Source organism: Mesoplodon densirostris, chromosome 1 (assembly GCF_025265405.1).
Source record: "Mesoplodon densirostris isolate mMesDen1 chromosome 1, mMesDen1 primary haplotype, whole genome shotgun sequence".
Classification (NCBI taxonomy): domain Eukaryota; kingdom Metazoa; phylum Chordata; class Mammalia; order Artiodactyla; family Ziphiidae; genus Mesoplodon; species Mesoplodon densirostris.
Window position 1 is genome coordinate 119,759,566 of NC_082661.1, and position 20,281 is coordinate 119,779,846.

The 20,281-nt window shown below is 42.4% G+C and overlaps 1 protein-coding gene across 3 annotated transcripts in view; it reads right to left on the reverse strand.

The window, feature by feature from the left end:
* Nucleotides 1-20,281, reverse strand: part of FAM13C (family with sequence similarity 13 member C) — a 139,285-nt gene that overhangs the window by 14,206 nt on the left and 104,798 nt on the right. For all 3 annotated transcript variants that reach the window (XM_060090264.1, XM_060090255.1, XM_060090246.1), the window contains 4 exons: nucleotides 12,667-12,877; nucleotides 10,402-10,540; nucleotides 5,448-5,529; nucleotides 3,820-4,031 (listed from right to left, as the gene is read on the reverse strand). In XM_060090264.1, coding sequence (XP_059946247.1) covers nucleotides 3,820-4,031; nucleotides 5,448-5,529; nucleotides 10,402-10,540; nucleotides 12,667-12,877 — 644 coding nt within the window. The remainder of the gene's footprint in view (nucleotides 1-3,819; nucleotides 4,032-5,447; nucleotides 5,530-10,401; nucleotides 10,541-12,666; nucleotides 12,878-20,281) is intronic.

Below are 20,281 nucleotides of genomic sequence, written 5' to 3' on the forward strand. Positions count from 1 at the left end.
GAAAAGAACATAAATAAGCACCACAATCAGACCTAGGGTTGATTCATTCATTTCCAGTGCTCAACGGATGCCCTGTGATTGAAAAGTGATTATCTCCAAAAATCATCCATAGATGATGGAGGAAGAAGATTACTCGGTAGCAGTATCTGAACTGACAAGGCAATGCTGTAGGGTTTATCAGCTTTAGTATGAGCTCTGACTAAACACCAAATGCAAAAATTTCAAGAGGAGTCATAACGAAGGTCTCTTTATAAAAGAAATAACCTCATCTTGGAAGCTTAATATTTAATGCATTTTAAGCAGTAGAGCAAAGACTCCAGATGAAAATCATCCATCAATTTGAGTTTAAAGAATTGGGACCTAATGAGATAATCTCAAACGTGAATAAGCTCACTGAGGAGCCAGGAATAATACTATTGTGGAAATTTTCAACCCTCCTTTTGCTTCTTCTGTGGCTTCTGGACTCCCCCTTAGGAACCACCTAATAGCTGCCTAGCCACTTCATGGTCTGCTGTGTTAAGCTCTCCCAGGAACAATACTGCAGCTTTAGATACTGAGACATACATGTTCTACTGCAGATGCTCTCTACTTAAAGGGCCTCACTTTAGCCTACTGCAAAGATAGGTTTATTTGAAGGGGTTTCTGATGCTGAACAGTTTAACGGCTATTTCTTTTAAAATAACAGAAATAAATTGCCGTTTAAATAAAGATGACTTCTAAAGAGCTCAGAGTTTTTCTCTGACCTTCAGATTTTCATTTACATGTTTTTATTTGACTTGAATACCTCAGTAGGGTGATCAACCATCCCAGTTTTCCCAGGACTGAGGCTTTTGGTGGGCCATGGAATTTTCAGTGCTAAAGTTAGAAAGTCTAGGGAAACCTGGCATGGTCGGTCACCCTATTCCTGAAAGATCTTAAAACAAACATGTCCAAAACAGACCTCCTGAGTTTTCACTCTCACCCTCAATCTGCTCCTCCTTTAGTTTTTCCCCATCTCAGTAAATGGATCCATCTTCCTTTCCTTCACTCCCTACCATCCAATGATTCAGCACATCCTTTTGATTCTATATCCAAAATATACTTTGAATGTGTCTACTTCTTTCCATCTCCAAGGCTACCATACTAGTCCAAGCCACCCATTTCATCTTCCCTTTTCCACTCTTTTCCCCTATGATTAATTCTCCATACAGCAATCAAAAAGATCTTTGAAGTGTAAATCACACCATGTCACTTTTGCACTTACAACCATTCAACAGCTTCCCAATACTTTCAGTGGCCTAAAAGGTCCTGTGTTATGTGCCCTGATCTATCTTTTCTGACTTCATCACATGCCATCCTGTGCTCCAGCCCTCAGACCTGAGAACTCCAGCTACAAACAAGCTCTTCCTTCAAAGGCCTTCATACTTGCAGTTCCATCTAGAATGCTCTTTGCTGCTCTCTTGGCCTGCTGATTCTTCTGCATTAAATGTCATCTTATTGGCTTTCCTAATCACCCTATATAAAATAGAAACCATCCATACTCATTATTTTCTATCATATCATTTGTTTCTTTGCACAGTACTTATAAAAAATTTTAATGATTTTGTCTATTGAGTTATTTCTTGTTGTATCCCAGCTCCCAGAAAAACACGAGCTACGTGAAGGCGGTAACCCACATCACTTCTCTATCTTGTTTATTTTTTATATCCAGCATGGATCATAGTCCACAACACATAGTAGGCACTCAAATCTTTTTGCAAATGAATGATTACCCACTGTTCACCAGGCATCTCCTTTTATTGTCACAATAATTATATAAATAGGTATTATCTGTATTTGATAGATGAGGAAGTTGAATATCAGAGAATTAGTTCACTTGCCAAGTGTGTATGATTAGAAAGTGTCTTGTTCAAGGACTGAGTCCTGCTCTAAGTTTATTATACCAGTCCCAACTCATCCCTCACTCCTTAGTCAACTGAGTAGAACACAGAATTAGGACTTGGGTGTTGACCAAGCTGCTTTTTTTTTTTTTTTTTTTTGCAGTACGCCTGCCTCTCACTGTTGTGGCCTCTCCCGTTGCGGAGCACAGGCTCCGGATGCGCAGGCTCAGCGGCCATGGCTCACAGGCCCAGCCACTCCACAGCATGTGGGATCTTCCCAGACCGGGGCACGAACCCGTGTCCCCTGCATCAGCAGGCGGACTTTCAACCACTGCACCACCAGGGAAGCCCATAACCAAGCTGCTTTTATAGATGTGGTCAAAGTAACTATAAAATACAGGAAAGACCATCAGAAGCACTGAAGGACAGAAAACCACAGATGTGCCTGACTGTGTGTGTGTGTGTGTGTGTGTGTGTGTGTGTTTATATATACACACACACACACACACAGAGAGAGAGAGAAGTTATCCACGTATCCACTGACTATCACAAAGTCTAGAATATTGGGGGGTGGGAGGAGGGGACAGGTTGGCTGAGTGGATGAAAACCACTAGTCACAACATATATTGGTTATTTTTAAGTTTAAAGGTATTTCATAAAGACAGAGGTAGCCAAGGGCCCATTTCTACTTGTAGATCATGTGTACCAATGTAAGGGACTAGTCCGGGGCGTATGGTAAGCCTTTTGGGATTTGGTAAATGTTGCCACCTTATGATCAAGACTAGATAAGGTACAATAGAACAGGTGAAGCCAGCATTCTCCTCAGGCAGACTTCATTTCAAAGTCAAACATGCTAGTTTGTTCTTTCATATATCCATTCACTCTGCCAACATTTATTCAATACTTACTTTGTACAGACACTGAGGATCATGAACAATAAACAACCTAAACTCTACTCAAGAAGTTTCAAGTACTACAATGAGAGACAGAAAATGGCACAGAGCATAGTTAGAGCTATGTTAAGGTAGCTACAGATTATTCAAGAAATGAAAGGCAACCACATCACTCAGAGTTCAGACAGGAAGGACTACAAGGAAGGTTCCTTGGTGTAAGTAAAATGTAAGCATAGATATGCAGGAGGAGGGATTAACCAGGTAAATACTAAATACTAATTGCTTTCATCATCATTTTTGTAAAATATAATCTTTTTTACGGTACACGGGCCTCTCACTGTTGTGGTCTCTCCCGTTGCGGAGCACAGGCTCTGGACGTGCAGGCTCAGTGGCCATGGCTCACGGGCCCAGCCGCTCCGCGGCATGTGGGATCTTCCCGGACTGGGGCACGAACCCGTGTCCCCTGCATCGGCAGGCGGACTCTCAACCACTGCGCCACCAGGGAAGCCCTGGTAACATATAATCTTTTCTTTGAGCTCCAGGCACCCATATCCAAATGCATAATTGACAACTCTATCTGGGTATCTCACAAAGATTTCAAAACCAAGATGTCTAAGCTGAAGTCTTTAGACATCTCACCTAACATTCCTCAAGAAACCCTACGTCTCTAAGATTCTTATCATATAAAATACTAAACCACTTTCCTTACTATTTATACCTCATCCCTGCTTTACTATTTCTTAATAAAACATACAGTAAAATGAGATTGTAATCCTAGTCTTGGGTTCATTTGCTAACTTATCGGGGGAAGTTGGGGAGAAAGGAATATGAAATGCCCTAGTGTCTTTACCATGCGTCTCCCATCAGCATGCGACACTGTAACCTCCAGAATGGCAATGCCCTAGGTCATAGCTAATAACCCACTAGGACCTCATCTGACTGAAAGTTCAGAGCCAGTTTCCTAAAGATATTTATGTAGTACCAAAGTGCTCTTACAAATTGGTCAAAATCATGATCTCAGTGGCACCATGTGGAGTGGTGGGACCCTGTGAAGGTTGGCGAGGTACCTTAGAAACCTCCTGAGAAGGAAGCTGCTCTCTCGTCTCCTTCACGCATGTCAACACAGCATCTGGAGTCTCATCTCCAGAGGAGCCTGGCTCAGGGCCCACAGCTTCCGGCTTCCCATTCTCTCGGGGGACTGCGGGTTGCTCACAGGATGGATTTCTAGCTGGGCCTTTGGGAGCACTCCCTTGTTCTTCTGACAGCTTCAGCTTTAGTTCTAAGAGAAATGCCATGAGTTACGAGGAGCAAGGAGGACTCACTGGCCCTAATAAGAGCAGAGACCCTTTCAGGAATTCCTTCCCTGATGCCAAGTGAGTGGAAATGAACAGTGCTGATGATGGTTCCCCAGATGTGAAAACAGACGGCTCCTGAGGCTGGGATCTCATGGAGGTGGAGGATCATCTGTGGGAGTAACTCAGTGGTCTAGATTTCCGAGGGGGATTCCTGGAGGAAGACCAGTGGTACCCGGCCCCAAAGTTTTCACCTGTTATCTATCATGACACCTGAAATTCTATACTCAAAGATTCATTTACTTGGGTTTTGAAAGTTGTGCAGCCATTAAGAGCCCCTGCAGAAATGCAAGTACTTCTGGAAGGCATTACACAGTGCAGACGTCTGAGGATACATAGGAGGGGTGGGGAAGGGGACATGGGAATGCCAGCCCCAACTTGATGAGATTTCACAATTTTGTCTAATGCCAGTATTTAAAATCCAGAAATCACCATTATTATTGCAATGTGACTTTATATAAACCTACGTAATTAAAAATAAAAAGGCCACCTGGGACTTATCAAGAAATTAGATTTCAGAATATGCTAGGGGACTGCTCGTTTGAATGAGGCCATTTATATCAATTTCTCAATTACATACATAGCTCATCTTCTCTGTTTGATGTTTGTTTGTTAGTTAGGCTCTGGCGTGGTGTTTAAATACCGCATATATTATAAACCTGCTACATCACTACACTTCAAAACCACTGAATTAATATTCCTTTCAGTTCTTTATCACCATCCTTCTAGAAATCTGGAAAAACTCCCATGTCTCTAAGTATTGAAATAAAAAGTGTAGAGAGAGGAAGAAAATAAATTTTTATTGGTAAATAACCATCATCTCTTAAGATAGATTTTAGAGTTAATTAATACTCACATCACCATCTCCAGAGAGACAGAGAAAGAAGAACACTGGATTAGGAGGAAGGAGAAGCAAGTTTTACTCCTAGGTCACCACCTCCCAGCTACGTCACCTTTCCCTCTGTCTGGACATAAATGTCCTCATCTGTGCAATGGGGTGTGTGGAGTAAGTGATTGCTCAGGCCTCTTCTGTTTCTAACATCCAAGAAACCAATAACCCAGGGAAATGAATACTCCACATGTTGAAATGTTCCTGGCACTGAAGTGAATCATTCCACCTGGGAGTCTGGAGTTCCTCAGTCTCTTTATAAGGAGATGTATTAAATGGGATCAAACAATGAAGGGGACCCAGGACCCTTTATTTCAAGATGGGGCCTCTGATCTAGGCAGGAGACAAGGTTAAAGAGGGCACAGGTGGAAGAGAATCAAGAACTCCTTGGAGCACATTATCACGATTTTATCTGCTTCCTTCCTGAGAAAGGAGACCCTTGGCTGGCATTTACCTTTGAGCTGTTTACGACCTTTAGCCAAATCATTCATCCATTTCAGGACTTCAGGATTAGATGTCTTGTCACCATGTGAAGGCTGCAAGGGAGGGAAAAATGGGGATGGAAGGAGGTAAAGGGAGGGAGGGAGAGAAGAAAGAGAGAAAAGGAAAAACAAAATTTTAAACAGCTAAGGCACACGAAGGTAGTTCAGGAACATATAAAGCTGGGAGAGAGATTCAGGCGTGATACCTCCAGGTGATGGAGTTGCCTCTGAAAAACAGTGAACATTCCTGACCTCCTCCACTCTTTCATCCTTGCCATGGACATTGTTTCTAAACACACCTGGTCACCCAGCATTTTTTACATAGTCCTAACTATGTCAGTGTCCCCTACAGTCTAACCCTCAGTCACCTTGTGGGCTACCCATACCCGACACCCCATTGCCAGGTCATTCTTTGTATCAATGTAGATGGCTCTACTGATACAAAGCAGCGCTTCCTCCCTTGCCTCTGCTCATGACTTATGACCAAAACCTGCCTGGGAAACACTGATAAACTGGAAGCTTTAGCTCCTATCAGTCATATCCTCCAAGCTGAAGAAAGGAGACCCCAGGATCTCTAAAACCTGACAACAGTCTGAGAAGTCAGTATGTAAGGGGGATACCCAGATTTCAACTGCTCTCGCTGTTTACAGACTCAGTATTCTACTGGGCTAGCATTAAAGTAAAAATTAACTATATGAGTATGGACTTGGGCAAATTATTTAGCCTCTCCATGCCTCAGTTTCATCTACCAAATGAGGATTATAATACCATCTCCCTCATAGGGTTGCTGTGAGGAATGAATTAGTGAATATACGTAAAACACTGAAAAGAGTTCCAGGCACATGCTAAACACTATAGAGGTGTTAGCTAGAATTAAAAATATTATTATGGTAGTTATTATTACTGGCATAGGTGATAGCAGTAGTAGTAGTAGTGTTAACTGGCAGACCTTCAAAGGAATGGTAAGTCTTCACTAACAAACATAGCGTAGGGGTATGTATGTCCTACCTAGCAGCTAATCGCACTTGGATGTGGCAATAAGAATATAGTTTTACTTTTAGAAGGATATGACTCTGTTCATACGAATCATTCACCTTAATTTCTGGATTTCTTTTCAGAGCCTAAAAGTAAATTTTCTACAGAAAGAGAAACTGGGAGAGAAGAATAGCCAGACATACCTAGCCTCCAGCCCCACAGGTCAGTAGGAAACTTTCTTAAACAAGTTGAGGCCACCCTGGTAACTTAAATGGAGGCTCAAGAAGATTAGTGGTTACTTTGAATTGGGGACATACAAAGAGCTATATAAGCATGCTCAAGAAGACATCACAAACACTGTAATAGTAGCCAGAAATGTGTACAATATTAGTGACAAGTCTAGTGGCTCTGCCATGTTTAAGAATCCATTAAATCCATATAACATCAGCAAGATGTTGGTGAGAGAGAGACATAGGGAGAGGAGTGTGCTCCTCAAGTTCGAAGGAAAAAACAGTGCTTGTGTAAAAGGATCATCAAATGTACATGGGATTAGATGTTTTAATTGTGAAACACAATACATGGTTCTGTCACTTCTATAGTGATGTAAAAACCATACAGTTTAAAATCAAGATGGAAAATAACACTGAGGGGAAATGACAGTGATTTTTCCCCTAGGGTAGCCCAGAAGGGAGACTCTGGTTTCCAGTAGGGAAGCCCTGGTTTCAGGACCATGGACAGTGACACAGAGGTCACACCTCCAAACTGCTGTGCCTGGTCCGACCCATGGTCTGCTAGAATGATGCACTGTACTACTTCCCTGATATAACGTTTAGTACTTTGGCTTTGGGTAACAGTCTGGTTATATGAACAGTCAATGTTTTACACGCGATTTCTCAAAATCCTCACAGAATTCTTCACTCTGATCTGAAAACACATCTTGTTCTCTGGAACACATCTCTTTCACTGGATATGTTCCACACAGTTAATGCAATCTTCTGAAACACTGTTAAAAACAAAAATGAAAACCCAAGACCCTAAGCCAATGACCATCAAAGGAGCTTTCACTACTGCAAACAGGACTTAATAGAAATTTAAGGCTGAATTTTCTGACAAAATATTTTAAAGCCTGAAATCATTTTCTGAAATGAATTTTGTATTTCCCTGCTCTTGGGAGAGCTTTCAAAAGAGGTTCAATCAAGCTCACAAGGATGGCAGCTCTCAGATCATATGGAAAGTTTTTATATACAAGCTGTGGATCTTCAAGCCTTCTAACGTCTGAACTATTTCAGTTTAATAGGCCCCAAGGGCCATACTCCCCAAAATTACACAGTGTAGATTTCGTTCAGTGTAATTAAAACGGAGCTCATGAGTCACATAACTGAGGGTACTACTGGACCAGATTTGTGGTCTGCCAAAGATGATTCAAAAGACACTTTAGAAAGATTTATGGATCAGGAATGAAAGGACCTATGTTGCTGTCTTGGCTACATCAATTCTTTGCTGTATGAACCTGGAGAAGTTACTTCCCTTCTCTGGGCCTCAGTTTCTTCAATGGTTAAATAAGGAAGACTAACTGATCCCTTCTAATTCTAACATTCTCTAATGCTACTGAAACAGCCTTTCTAAGTCCATGAGTCTAACAATAGTTAAATGTAAAATCAATTGTAGGGAATAAATACAGTTCTGGATATGAAGTGAAATGGTTACATTCAATAGAGAAGGAAAGACGTATATTATACCAGGGCATCAGACTAGCATGGAGGCCCAGCAGCTCGGATTCAAAAATTAGCAGCGGGTGCTATTAACCCCACCGTCAGGCTGCCAGGAAGGAAAGCCATACACTCTATTTTTGCTCCTTAAAGCAACCGATTAAAGCCCATTAACATGTCAAACCTCTAACCACAGCCTGGCACCCAGACAGGAAGGGCGAGGGGAAGCCCTGTTTCCTAAAACGTAGAAGGTTCTGATTACTTCAAAGACTTTAATACACACAGAAGCAGTGACCATGAAGCCTTCTTCCTTTACTGCTCCCAAATTCATCCATCTGCATGTTTAAGTGTGCGGGCATGTGTCTACTCTGGCCCTAAAGCTTCTGCAGACAAAGGCAGGAGGTGCCAGGAGAAATTCTTTTCTAAAATACTCAGCTGCTGGGTGGCTGTTACAGTTGAGAAAAGTAATCCAGGGTCTGCAGCTGCAGGTAGAAAAATCCAATGGAAAATTAATGTCTATAATTTTCCTTTATTTTTTGACAAGGCAGAGGTTGCCATGGGATAGCCTATTCAAATATCACTCAAACAGACTAAAAAGTTAATAATATCTAAGACCACTTACTTCTTTTGTGCCAAAACTGTAAAAAGCATTATATATGCACTCCCTCATTTAATATTCACAAACTTAAGAAGTCACTACTAATATTAACTCCACTTTACAGATGGACAAACTGAGAAGAAAGATAAAGTAGCAAGTCCAAAGTCACAGAGTTCCTAAGTGGCTGGGCGGATTCAAATCCAGATCAGTCTGATTCAAGAACCTCCAGGTAAGAAATACTAATAGGCCCTGGGGATGGAGCCCCTAACTGTTTCTCTACAGATTCCAATATGAGGGCATCACAGATCCAATAAAACTCCAGCAGCAAGTAAGGAAAATCAACTTCTCTCAGGCTATCTGGAGCTTTCAACTTCCAGTGGACACTTAATGAATTTTACTTGTACTTCTCCATTGCAAAAACTACTCATCTTTAACCACCCCAAGCCTGAGCTGATAGAACACAACCACCTTAAGAAGGTTATAAGTCTTTGCTGGGCCCCCATCTCCTTATCTATAAAATAAAGGCCTGTACTCACACTGTGTAGAGCACCATCCTGCTCTATAAAAGACAGTAAGTAGCTGTGACTGCCTGACCTCAAGGAAGAGAAGAATCTTCAACACCTTAAGGTTGTCTTGAAAGCCAATCTGATTTTTTTTTCCATTTTTAGCAAAGCTAAAACTCCCTCCTTAAAACCCCTCTTTTAGTGAATTTGAAGTCACTGTGGGCAACACAGGACAGGAAGAACAGGAGAGTGGAATATTACCTACCCTCACCTCCCTCCCCAGAACTTACCCACACTACAGGGACCTGCAGATTGCCTCTGGACCAAGAGCTTAGTGAGCCTTTAAATATTTTAAGATGTTTGAGACATTCCCTGGTCTCATTTATTTTAATAACAAGCTGCTCTGGACCCTCTGCCAAAGACCCGGTACCTTTGTGCAATTCTACATGGATATGATTCTTCTCTATGCCACGGTCACCAGTAGAGACAATAAATAAAACTAGCACTGGCCATCAGGACACTTACCTCTGACTCTATTGTTTCTCAAGTAAGAAAAGGAAAGGTTCATGATTGTAACACTGCAGCACCAGCAAGAAGGCTGGTGTCTCTATGACAGGAAAGGATGGGATCAGGGCTTGTTCTTAAGAGTGGCCTGAATAGATGTCACTTGATAGGTCCTCACCCATCAACCAGAAAGTACTTTATTGTCAAAGACAACTTTCCCTCATTCTGTTCCACAATGAGAGATTCTGTCCTTTGAGTCCTAAATAGGTTCTTATCAAATGCAAATGAGAAAAGGCTAAAGAAAAAATAAGACCATAATTCAAAAGCTTTCCAAATTTTAGTCCTAGGAACACGAATGATAGTAAGGTTCCTCAGAAAAAAAAAAAAGAGATCAATAATCAAATCAGTTTAGAAATAAGAGTTGTAATTTGCTGCTAGGAATTATCTTAGCAGAGAGCAGCTAACAGCATGTGAGAACAAGACAGACCCAGGATGGAAACTTAATTTATGATAGGTCCTGGGGTGGCCAATGGAAACTGAGCTGTCCCCTGGCACAGAGATGTACTCAAAAAGGAAGGACAGAAAAGCCCATGCATTTCTGACACAATCCACTCATTTCAAACCACAGCGTCCTTACCCGGTATTTCTTTTCTTGTTCAAATTTTTCTTCAAATTTCCGAATTTTCCGCTTGAGGCTCTGGATGTGCTTGGTGAGTTGGGTAATGGTCTGTGGCTCTTTGCCATCACCACAGCTGCACCGTGAAGAACTTCGGGGCCTGCATTGATTCCAGAGAGGGAAAGAATCATCAAAAACAGTACTATATATAAAAGAGGTAACTGGGCCTCCCTGGTGGCGCAGTGGTTGAGAGTCCGCCTGCCGATGCAGGGGATACGGGTTCGTGCCCCGATCTGGGAGGATCCCATATGCCGCGGAGCGGCTGGGCCCGTGAGCCATGGCCGCTGGGCCTGCGCGTCCGGAGCCTGTGCTCCGCAACGGGAGAGGCCACAACAGTGAGAGGCCCGCATATCGCAAAAAAGAAAAAAAAAAAAAAAAAAAAAGAGGTAACTAATAAAGACCTACTGTATAGCACAGGGAACTCTACTCAATACTCTGTAATGGCCTATATGAGAAAAAGAGTGGATATATGTAAAACTGAATCACTTTGCTGTACAGCACATACTAATACAACATTATAAATCAACTATATTCCAATAAAAATTTTTTAAAGATATAAATTTTTGGGCCTCCCTGGTGGCGCAGTGGTTAAGAGTCCGCCTGCCGATGCAGGGGATACGGGTTCGTGCCCCGGTCTGGGAGGATCCCATATGCCGCGGAGCGGCTGGGCCCGTGAGCCATGGCCGCTGGGCCTGCGCATCCGGAGCCTGTGCTCCGCAACGGGAGAGGCCACAACAGTGAGAGGCCTGCATACAGCAAAAAGAAAAAAAAAAAAAAAAAGATATAAATTTTTTAAAAATGTTCTTCCAGTAAACACTGCTGCTGGTCTACAAACCAAGCTTCCTAGATTATCAGAGAAGTCCAGAGGCCAGTTCATTATTTGATGAGTCTACTATGGTAGCATCTGCTCATTACTGGAGATCCCTGATCACAGAACTCTATTATGGGCAAATGTCATCAGGGACTTTAGTCTACATATGTCAGAATATTAGTCTAGGAAATGTATTTCCTAAAGCTGGAGGATACCAATTTCAGACTAATGAGAGAGCCCTATTGTACCGTTATCCTCAATAAGTTGCATGAGCTCCACCTAAAAACAATTTCAAGGAAGATTTAGAAGAGTAGTTAACTCTTCTTTATGTAACAGAGCCTTTGTGAATCTAATGAAAGGAATGGACCCCCTCTCCAGAAAACACATTCACCTTCTCACCTGACACACTTTACAATAGTAATAATGCACTAAATCCCTCAAGTCCACCAGTAGACAGATGTCCATGGACCCTGGTCTAGATAAACTCATGAGTAACAGCAGGAGTTATTAAAGAGAAACTAGGAATCCCCTGCACGTATTTTGGTCAAGGGAGACTCATTTTATTGGTTTTTTTTAATTAGTTTCTGCTTTATAACAAAGTGAGTCAGTCATACATATACATCTGTTCCCCCATCCCTTCCCTCTGAGACTCATTTTAGCTACACATCAAAACTACTTACGCAGCTTAAAAAAAAAGAAAAACACATAGTTTCACATTTTTTTTGTCTGGGGGAGCTACCGTAAGCTACCACTTTTCTAGAATCTAAGAAGAAATTGAGATGTACAACTCACAAGCATTGCTACAATCCATCCATCGAGGCCACTGCTGGACACGGAAAGAATACTTATGAGCTCATCCAGAGTTCCTGGTACTTGCATGTACATAGACTTTCTTAGGATTCTGGTCATTTCACCAAAAATGTTCAGACATGTGAGCTGTAGGGCAGCCTGTGTCTCGAGACCATCTCCTCCTGTTTCAGGAAGGCCTGAAACAGCATTCTTTTTTTTTTTTTTTTTTTTTTTTTGCGTTACGCGGGCCTCTCACTGCTGTGGCCTCTCCCGTTGCGGAGCACAGGCTCCGGATGTGCAGGCTCAGCGGCCATGGCTCACAGGCCCAGCCGCTCCGCGGCATGTGGGATCTTCCCGGACCGGGGCACGAACCCGCGTCCCCTGCATCGGCAGGCAGACCCCCAACCACTGCGCCACCAGGGAAGCCCTGAAACAGCATTCTTAACTAGAAAGTACTCTGATTTTTTTGCCATTTATTGTTCAGGGCTTACAGTTGCTTTTGGTAGGCATGTCTGCTCTATTTTGGACACACACTTCACTGAATTTATAAAAGTATTGGGTTGTATTGTAAATAATATTTTAAAAAACTGCATGAAATGAAGACGAATAAAACAAGGTTTTCTTACATCATAAACTGCTGAGTGCTGGGTGGAGAAGGGGCTGATTCAGGGTCTAAGTTGAATCTCTGGCTTTGGCTAAAGATGGAGCATCGTGGTGACAGAAGCGGGTTGTCACCATCAGTGATGTGACAGAGCAGCCTGCTAGTCTCAACAGACTGGAGGTCTTCAGGTGCACTGTCTGCTTCATCCTGCACATCTTTGTGCACTGGCACAGGGTCTGAGGAAACAAGATAAATCATCGAGACTCAGAAGTGACAGAGGGCTTGAGACTGTCATGTTCTTAAACAAAGATTAGAAACATTCATTATAATGTCTTGCCTCTTTGTCATTTCTTCCTTCTGGGGATATGAAAGCCTTTCAAAATTCTGTCATGTTCATTCTCACAGAATCTGGACAGAAAGGATTACAAAGCCAACACACACCAAAAGATGGAAACACAGATTGTTTCGGTCTGAGTTACAGAAGTCATCATGGTCCAAAACTACAAAAATCCTCTCTTTATTTCATATTATTTGCATATGTCAGAGAGTATATAACAACATGTTAGAGTGAAAAAAAGAAAACAATTACATGGAACTGGAGAAAAAGATGATAGATTATGAGGGAGAATAGTTATAACAGAACTGCCAGTGAAGGAAGGGAGAGGAGGGGGTAGGGAGGAAAAGAGAGAAGAGAAAACAAAGGAGGAGGAGAGAGGCGAGGGGTCCCCACATAGAAAATTACTCAGCACTCATTAAAAATGATGGAGGACTCAACATCAATATGGAATGATGTTCTGAATATACTAAATGAAAACCACACATTTCAACACAGAACAGTAATGATCCATTTGCTATAAGCAGCATACATTTATGTCTACAAATAAATGCACTAAAAGATCAAAGAAGCTACATAGCAACTACAAAGCATGGTGGAATTAGGAAAGATTCTATTTCTTCTCCAAAATTTTATGTAGCATTTTATTTGGGACAAAAACAAAAACCAACAACAAAACCTGCTCTAAACCCTATCCCCAGCTTGGCAGCTGTCTGCCTGAATTCTCACTGTGATCATTCCCCCTTTTTTTTTTTTTTGCAGTACGCAGGCCTCTCACTGTCGCGGCCTCTCCCGTTGCGGAGCACAGGCTCCGGACGCGCAGGCTCAGCGGCCATGGCTCATGGGCCCAGCCGCTCCGCGGCATGTGGGATCTTCCTGGACCAGGGCACGAACCTGCGTCCCCCGCATCGGCAGGCGGACTCTCAACCACTGCGCCACCAGGGAAGCCCGATCATTCCCCTTTTAAATGAGCTCACTGGCTCCCCAACCAGGTCAGTCCAGAAAGTGGACACCCTTGTGCTACAGAGGTGAGGGCAGGGGAATGAGAAACATCAGGACGCTGAGTCACGGTGGCCTGAGTAAGAGTCTCTCCATCCCGGTGTGCTGTACAGAGCTACTCATGGAGCAGCCAAAACCTTCTCAATTTTGCCCAGCAAACAAGTGAGGACAACCCAAGGCTTTCTCTTATCCTGACTACCCTAAAGAAAGGAAAAAACACAGATTTTCTGGGTGAAGAAGTAAATCTGAAAATACCGACAATCCACTTTTCCAAAATAACATTTATCACAATTTGGCACTGGATAAATCTTAATCAGGTTTAGAATTGCTCGAGCTCTCTAGAGCTTGAAATGCAATTTCCTTTGCGTAACATCAAAGTTCTGATTAGGTCCTTGTGTGCTTTCAGTTGGCTTCTCCCCTTTTGTGCTGTAGACTGGGAGGGTGGACAGTGCCTCCCATCGGGCCTTTGAAGCCGATCGACAGCACCTCTGTCAGCGGCTGAGGCTGGTCAAAAGTGGATGGGGTGAGGACTGGGGAAAGCTGGAGCCAGATGAATGCCAAAGCCCAGACACACAGGCAAGTGTGCTGGTGCGCCCGACACAGCTCGCCACAGGCAACACCCTGGCTAAGAATAATTTAGCCAGAGAACACTGCCATTTGGAGGGAACCCTAAGAAGAAACACGAATGATTGTTCCTAACCAGTAAACGACAGCATATACTAACAATGACCTTCAACACCCACCAGGAAGTGTCTGAGTGCCTCACCAAACCCTTTGCTTAAACCATTAGACTCTAAGAAGGAATGCATTTTATTCATGCTACCCTTTTCTGGGCAGCATCTTTTGGTAATAATGATGGGGAAGAAAAAGATCTTTAGCAAGCACCTGGGACCAGCATGTTTTTGTTGAAATTGTAAAGACTGGAGGCCTTCTCTTTAGCTCATCTGTGGTGCCAGGGTCAAAACTAAAAGGAGTCTCTTGGTGCTGTCTTATAATGACAAAATGGGGGCACTTGGGTTCCTAGCCATATGACTAACGTGGATCTAAGAGCTTAGCTTCGGAAACCCACAGAGACCTAAGATATGACTTCACAGAATCACAGGCCACTATGAACGCCATTGCAATAGTAACTGTAAACCTCCATTTACATGGCATCTGTTTTTTGGGGCACTCAAAAAACCAGTGCTGCCTAACTAACATCCTGACCTTTCTTCCCCCCAATTCACCACTAAAGGAAGCTGTGAGCCTGAAAGATCCCAAAGTGACCAGTTGAAAAGTCAACCTAAGTGTCCATCGACAGATGAATGGATAAAGAAGATGTGGCACATATATACAATGGAATATTACTCACTCATAAAAAGAAATGAAATTGAGTTATTTGTAGTGAGGTGGATGGACCTAGAGTTTGTCATACAGAGTGAAGTAAGTCAGAAAGAGAAAAACAAATACCGTATGCTAACACATATATATGGAATCTAAAAAAAAAAAGGGTTCTGAAGAACATAGGGCCAGGACAGGAATAAAGATGCAGACATAGAGAATGGACTTGATGACACGGGGAGGGGGAAGGGTAAGCTGGGACGAAGTGAGAGTGGCATGGACCTATATATACTACCAAACGTAAAATAGATAGCTAGTGGAAAGCAGTCGTATAGCACAGGGAGATCAGCTTGGTGCTCTGTGACCACCTAGAGGGGTGGGATAGGGAGGGTGGGAGGGAGACGCAAGAGGGAGGAGATATGGGAACATATGTATATGTATAACTGATTCACTTTGTTACAAAGCAGAAACTAACACACCATTGTAAAGCAATTATACTCCAATAAAAATGTTAGGGCTTCCCTGGTGGCGCAGTGGTTGACAGTCTGCCTGCTGATGCAGGGGACACGGGTTCGTGCCCCGGTCCGGGAAGATCCCACATGCCGCGGAGCGGCTGGGCCCGTGAGCCGTGGCCGCTGAGCCTGCACATCCAGAGCCTGTGCTCCACAACGGGAGAGGCCACAGCAGTGAGAGGCCCACATACCACAAAAAAAAAAAAAAAAATGTTAAAAAAAACCTGGTAATCTGGTAATGCCTGAGCTCTTTGTCTAAACTAACCATTTGAGTTGAGAAGTGGCTTAATTAAATCAGTGGGCGCATGCCTATGTGTGCGCATTTGTGTAGACAGGATTATTGAGCTCTTTGCTCAGAAGAGACCAGGGTAGATTCAGAGCCAACCAGCGTTGCTGCCATCCAGGGAACAGAGCCCAGGCCACCACTTACAGACCATGCTCCCCAACAGGGAGAAGCTTATGGCAATATTAAACTCGGGTGGCTTCTGATGGGACCCTGGGAGCACACTGCTTTTTCTTCCAAAGAAAGGCGCAACTTGCCAGAGCCCATGCTGTGATGTGCTATGCTTTAGAGGGAGGGCCTGGGAGCCAGGGCTCAGGGTGCTCATACTTTCTTGTGGGGCTCCAGCAAGTTCACTGACCTCCCTCTGTGTCCTTGTTTGGACCACCTGACAAGGCTGTGACAGGAAAGTCAAAGGAGATCTGCTGTACAACCTCATGCCTTTAGTTAACAGTATTGTATTATACACGTAAAAAGTTGTTAGGAATGTACATCTCATGTTAAGTGTTCTTACCACAATAAAAAAATTTTTCTTTTATCCTTCTTTGTATTTTCTACAATTTCTGTAATGAATGTCTTAATTGTATAGGAAGAAAAAACCAATAAAAGTTAATATAAAAATTTGGAAAAAGAAATGCATTCCTCGGAAGAGAAGTGAGAAACAACCCCACAGGCAGAACAAGAGAGAACAAAGATTGTGAATTTGAATCCCAGGTCCACCACCTGTTAAGAGGCACTTGAGAAAAAATGGGCCTTTTTAAACCCCAGTTTCTTCATCTGTAAAATGGGGAGAATAAGACTAAGGGAGGCCTCTCCCTGCCTCTCAAGACTAAGGAAGGATGAAATAGGAAAACTCTATCCCCGACAAATTTTTGCCATATCCACATAAACCTATTTTTAATATATATGTATATATGTATGTTATGTGTGTATATATGTGTTTATGTGTATATATATAATCTTAATTTCTTCGTTTTAATTTCTTTTTTATTGAAGTATAGTTGATTTACAATGTTGTGTTCGTTTTAGGTGTACAGCAGTGATTCAGTTATTCTTTTTCAGATTCTTTTCCCATACAGGTTATTACAAAATATTGAGTATAGTCCCCTGTGCTATATAGTAGGTCCTTGTTGTTTATCTATTTTATATATAGTAGCATGTATATGTTACTCCCAAATTCCTAATTTATCCCTCCTCCCTTATAATATATATAAGATTATATATTAAATACAATCTTAATTTCAATCTACAGTTTTCCAAAATGTCAGCTCATCTTAGGCAATAATGGCCAAGAAATCATAAATTTGATGTGCTAGTTCCATTTCTTCAACCAATACACATTAAAATAAATTCCTATTAAAACAACGTTCACCCATGCATCCTTTGTACAGTATATTTGGCGAAACATTGAGAAAAGGCGCAGAAACTGCTAAATCGGTAACCATGAGAACCATCATTTTAACAACTATTAATATCAACATAAGGAAGTTGAAGATTATCTTCCCTTACTGACCGCCATCTCCACTAGGATTCCTTATGGGGTTAATGTGGGAAATGAGAACCAATACACCCTCAACATATTGTACCTCCTACCAGTTATTTATAAATAAGTAAGAAAAATCATCATATCTAATACTTATGCAGTGAGTCACTATGTCCTCAAGCTTATAATAAGAGTTTTTGCCAAGTATTTAATCTTCATAATAACCAAAGGAGGCTGGGAGTAATGTGATCTTCGTTTTAATTTCAGGAGGGAAGGTGGTATGACTATGTGAGCTCCAGTCAGGGAGGGTTTGACCAATGCCCGTGGTAGAAGACTCCACACCTCCGACCTTGGAGGCCAGAGAGTCTTTCTAGCAGGCCACTCACTGAGCAACAGGGACCACAGCTTAGAGAAGTCATTGTCATCAGGTGTGAAGGCCAGAGCCCACTTCTGATCTGGCTGCAACCCCAGGCAGGAACAGATGCTGTATTACAGCTGTTAAATGAATCAGTCAGATTTTTTTTTTTTTTTTCGGTACGCGGGCCTCTCACTGCTGTGGCCTCTCCCGTTGCGGAGCACAGGCTCCAGACGCGCAGGCTCAGTGGCCATGGCTCACGGGCCCAGCCGCTCCGCGGCATGTGGGATCTTCCCTGACCGGGGCACGAACCTGTGTCCCCTGCATCGGCAAGCGGACTCTCAACCACTGCTCCACCAGGGAAGCCCAATCAGTCAGATTTTAAGAAACATTTTTCTAATGTGAATTTTTAAGTGATTCAAATGTAAATCAACTATACTTCAATTAAAAAAATTTAATGAAAAAGTAAATTAATAAATTAAGTGATTTAAAGTTTAAATAAACCTCTATCTGCAACCATTTGAGATGGACTGCTGAGATGAGTCACAAATTAGCCACAGGCTTGTGGGTTTGTTAATTTGCACTTTTGGGTTTACCCATCATGGTGGGCCCATAGGTAGCATTCAGATACATTCCAAAATGCCAAACATCATGCCTTTGATGGTATTACAACACCATGCCTTTGATGGTATTAAAAACTAAATGAGTCAGAAACATGTACATGATTTTCATGAGGCTCAGCATCAGAGTTCTCGGCCAGCCTCACACAAAAAGGGCCACCAAAATAAAACCAAAAAACAACTCAGAAACATCTGATGGATACACAATGGATTTAGTTGTAGGTGTGTTGAATTTAAGTTGAATTTAACCTAAGGTACTAATGGTTCACAAGAGAGAGAATATAGGTAGCCTGAAGTCATCCCAGTAACTAAGCCTGGGGAAACAGATGGGCTTGCCTGCTCAGAGACCACTGAGAGGAAAGCAGTATCTCTGAGGTTAGGATGGGTGGGTAGGAATGAGGGCAGATGAAGACGGATTTCTGGTAGATGAGGCCGACCGAGCCACCGAGGGGGACAAGAGTGGCACTCCAAGCAGGCTTCTGCGTGCCAGCTTCCGTGGAGGACCACCAGAAACATCAGTGAGCTGGAGGGGTGAGGAATCTGTCACCGTGAAAACAGGGGTTGGCTCCATGGCAAGCATCCTGCAGATCCCAAGAGGCAGTTTGACATCATGAATAAAAGCCTGGGCTATAGTTTCAGAAACACCTGGATTTAAGTCCCAATTTGTCAGATGTGTGACCTGGGACCCATTATTCAATCTTTTTCAATCTCAGTTCTCCCATCTGTCTCAGTGACAATGACATCAGTATAAATAAATTGCTGGAAGGACTTTAAAAAGATAAGGAATCTCAAGTGCTTCATCTAGTGCCTGGGGGAGAGGGCATAATAACTCATCAATAAATGATAGCTGTTGTTGTTTATATTTATGGTGGTACCTTTGACCTAGTTAGGGAATTAAAGAGGGGAGCCGAAGGGGAAAATGAGTTCAGTTCTGGATGCACTGAGTTAAGAGGCACTTTTGGACATCCAGGTGGAGGTGCCCAATAGCCCCTATATACGTGTAGGTATGGAGCTCAAGAGACATAATCTAAGTGGGTCTGACCTCATCATTAACTTCCCCGTTTAAACGCCCATTCCAGAGTAGGGGGTGGGACGGTGAGCATCATTTTTATTTTGAAGGAGCCACTGTACTGATTTCAATTAAAATGAACAACCGGGAGATTAGGGCACTGGGTTAGCTGGGCGATGAGAAATTCCAAAATCCTTCCTGAAAACCAGAAAGCTACATGGATCAAGAAGCCTCAGCTCAGATCTAAACTTATTCCTTACTTCTGCATTTTTTATTACAATCTTCTATTTAAATTTCCATCAGTAAATACAGATCCAGGTTTTAGGTTTTTGAGTAGTTCTTAAGACAAACTTAATACTATCATTCCTGTTCCCTAGAGAATTACGGAAAGACAATTTTGGAATATTGTTTTCTTGAGTCACTGCTATTATTTCTAACATATGCAACACTTTTTGCCAAGTAAACGTTAACATTTAAATCACAGACATACATAAATACGTAACTCTTCAGGGTATACTGTCACTGATTATTTTAGAAGTCCAATAATAACTTCTATGCAGTCTGATAAAGAGACTTTTGCAGTTCTTTTTAAGTATTTTCACTGTCTCAATGGTAGAAATAAGGAATAAATGACCTCCAGTTTAAAAAAGGTAGTATCAACAAAGGCCCAAGCAAAGGAAGATCACATTATCATTTTGGGAGGTGTAAACGATTTGAACTCACTCAAA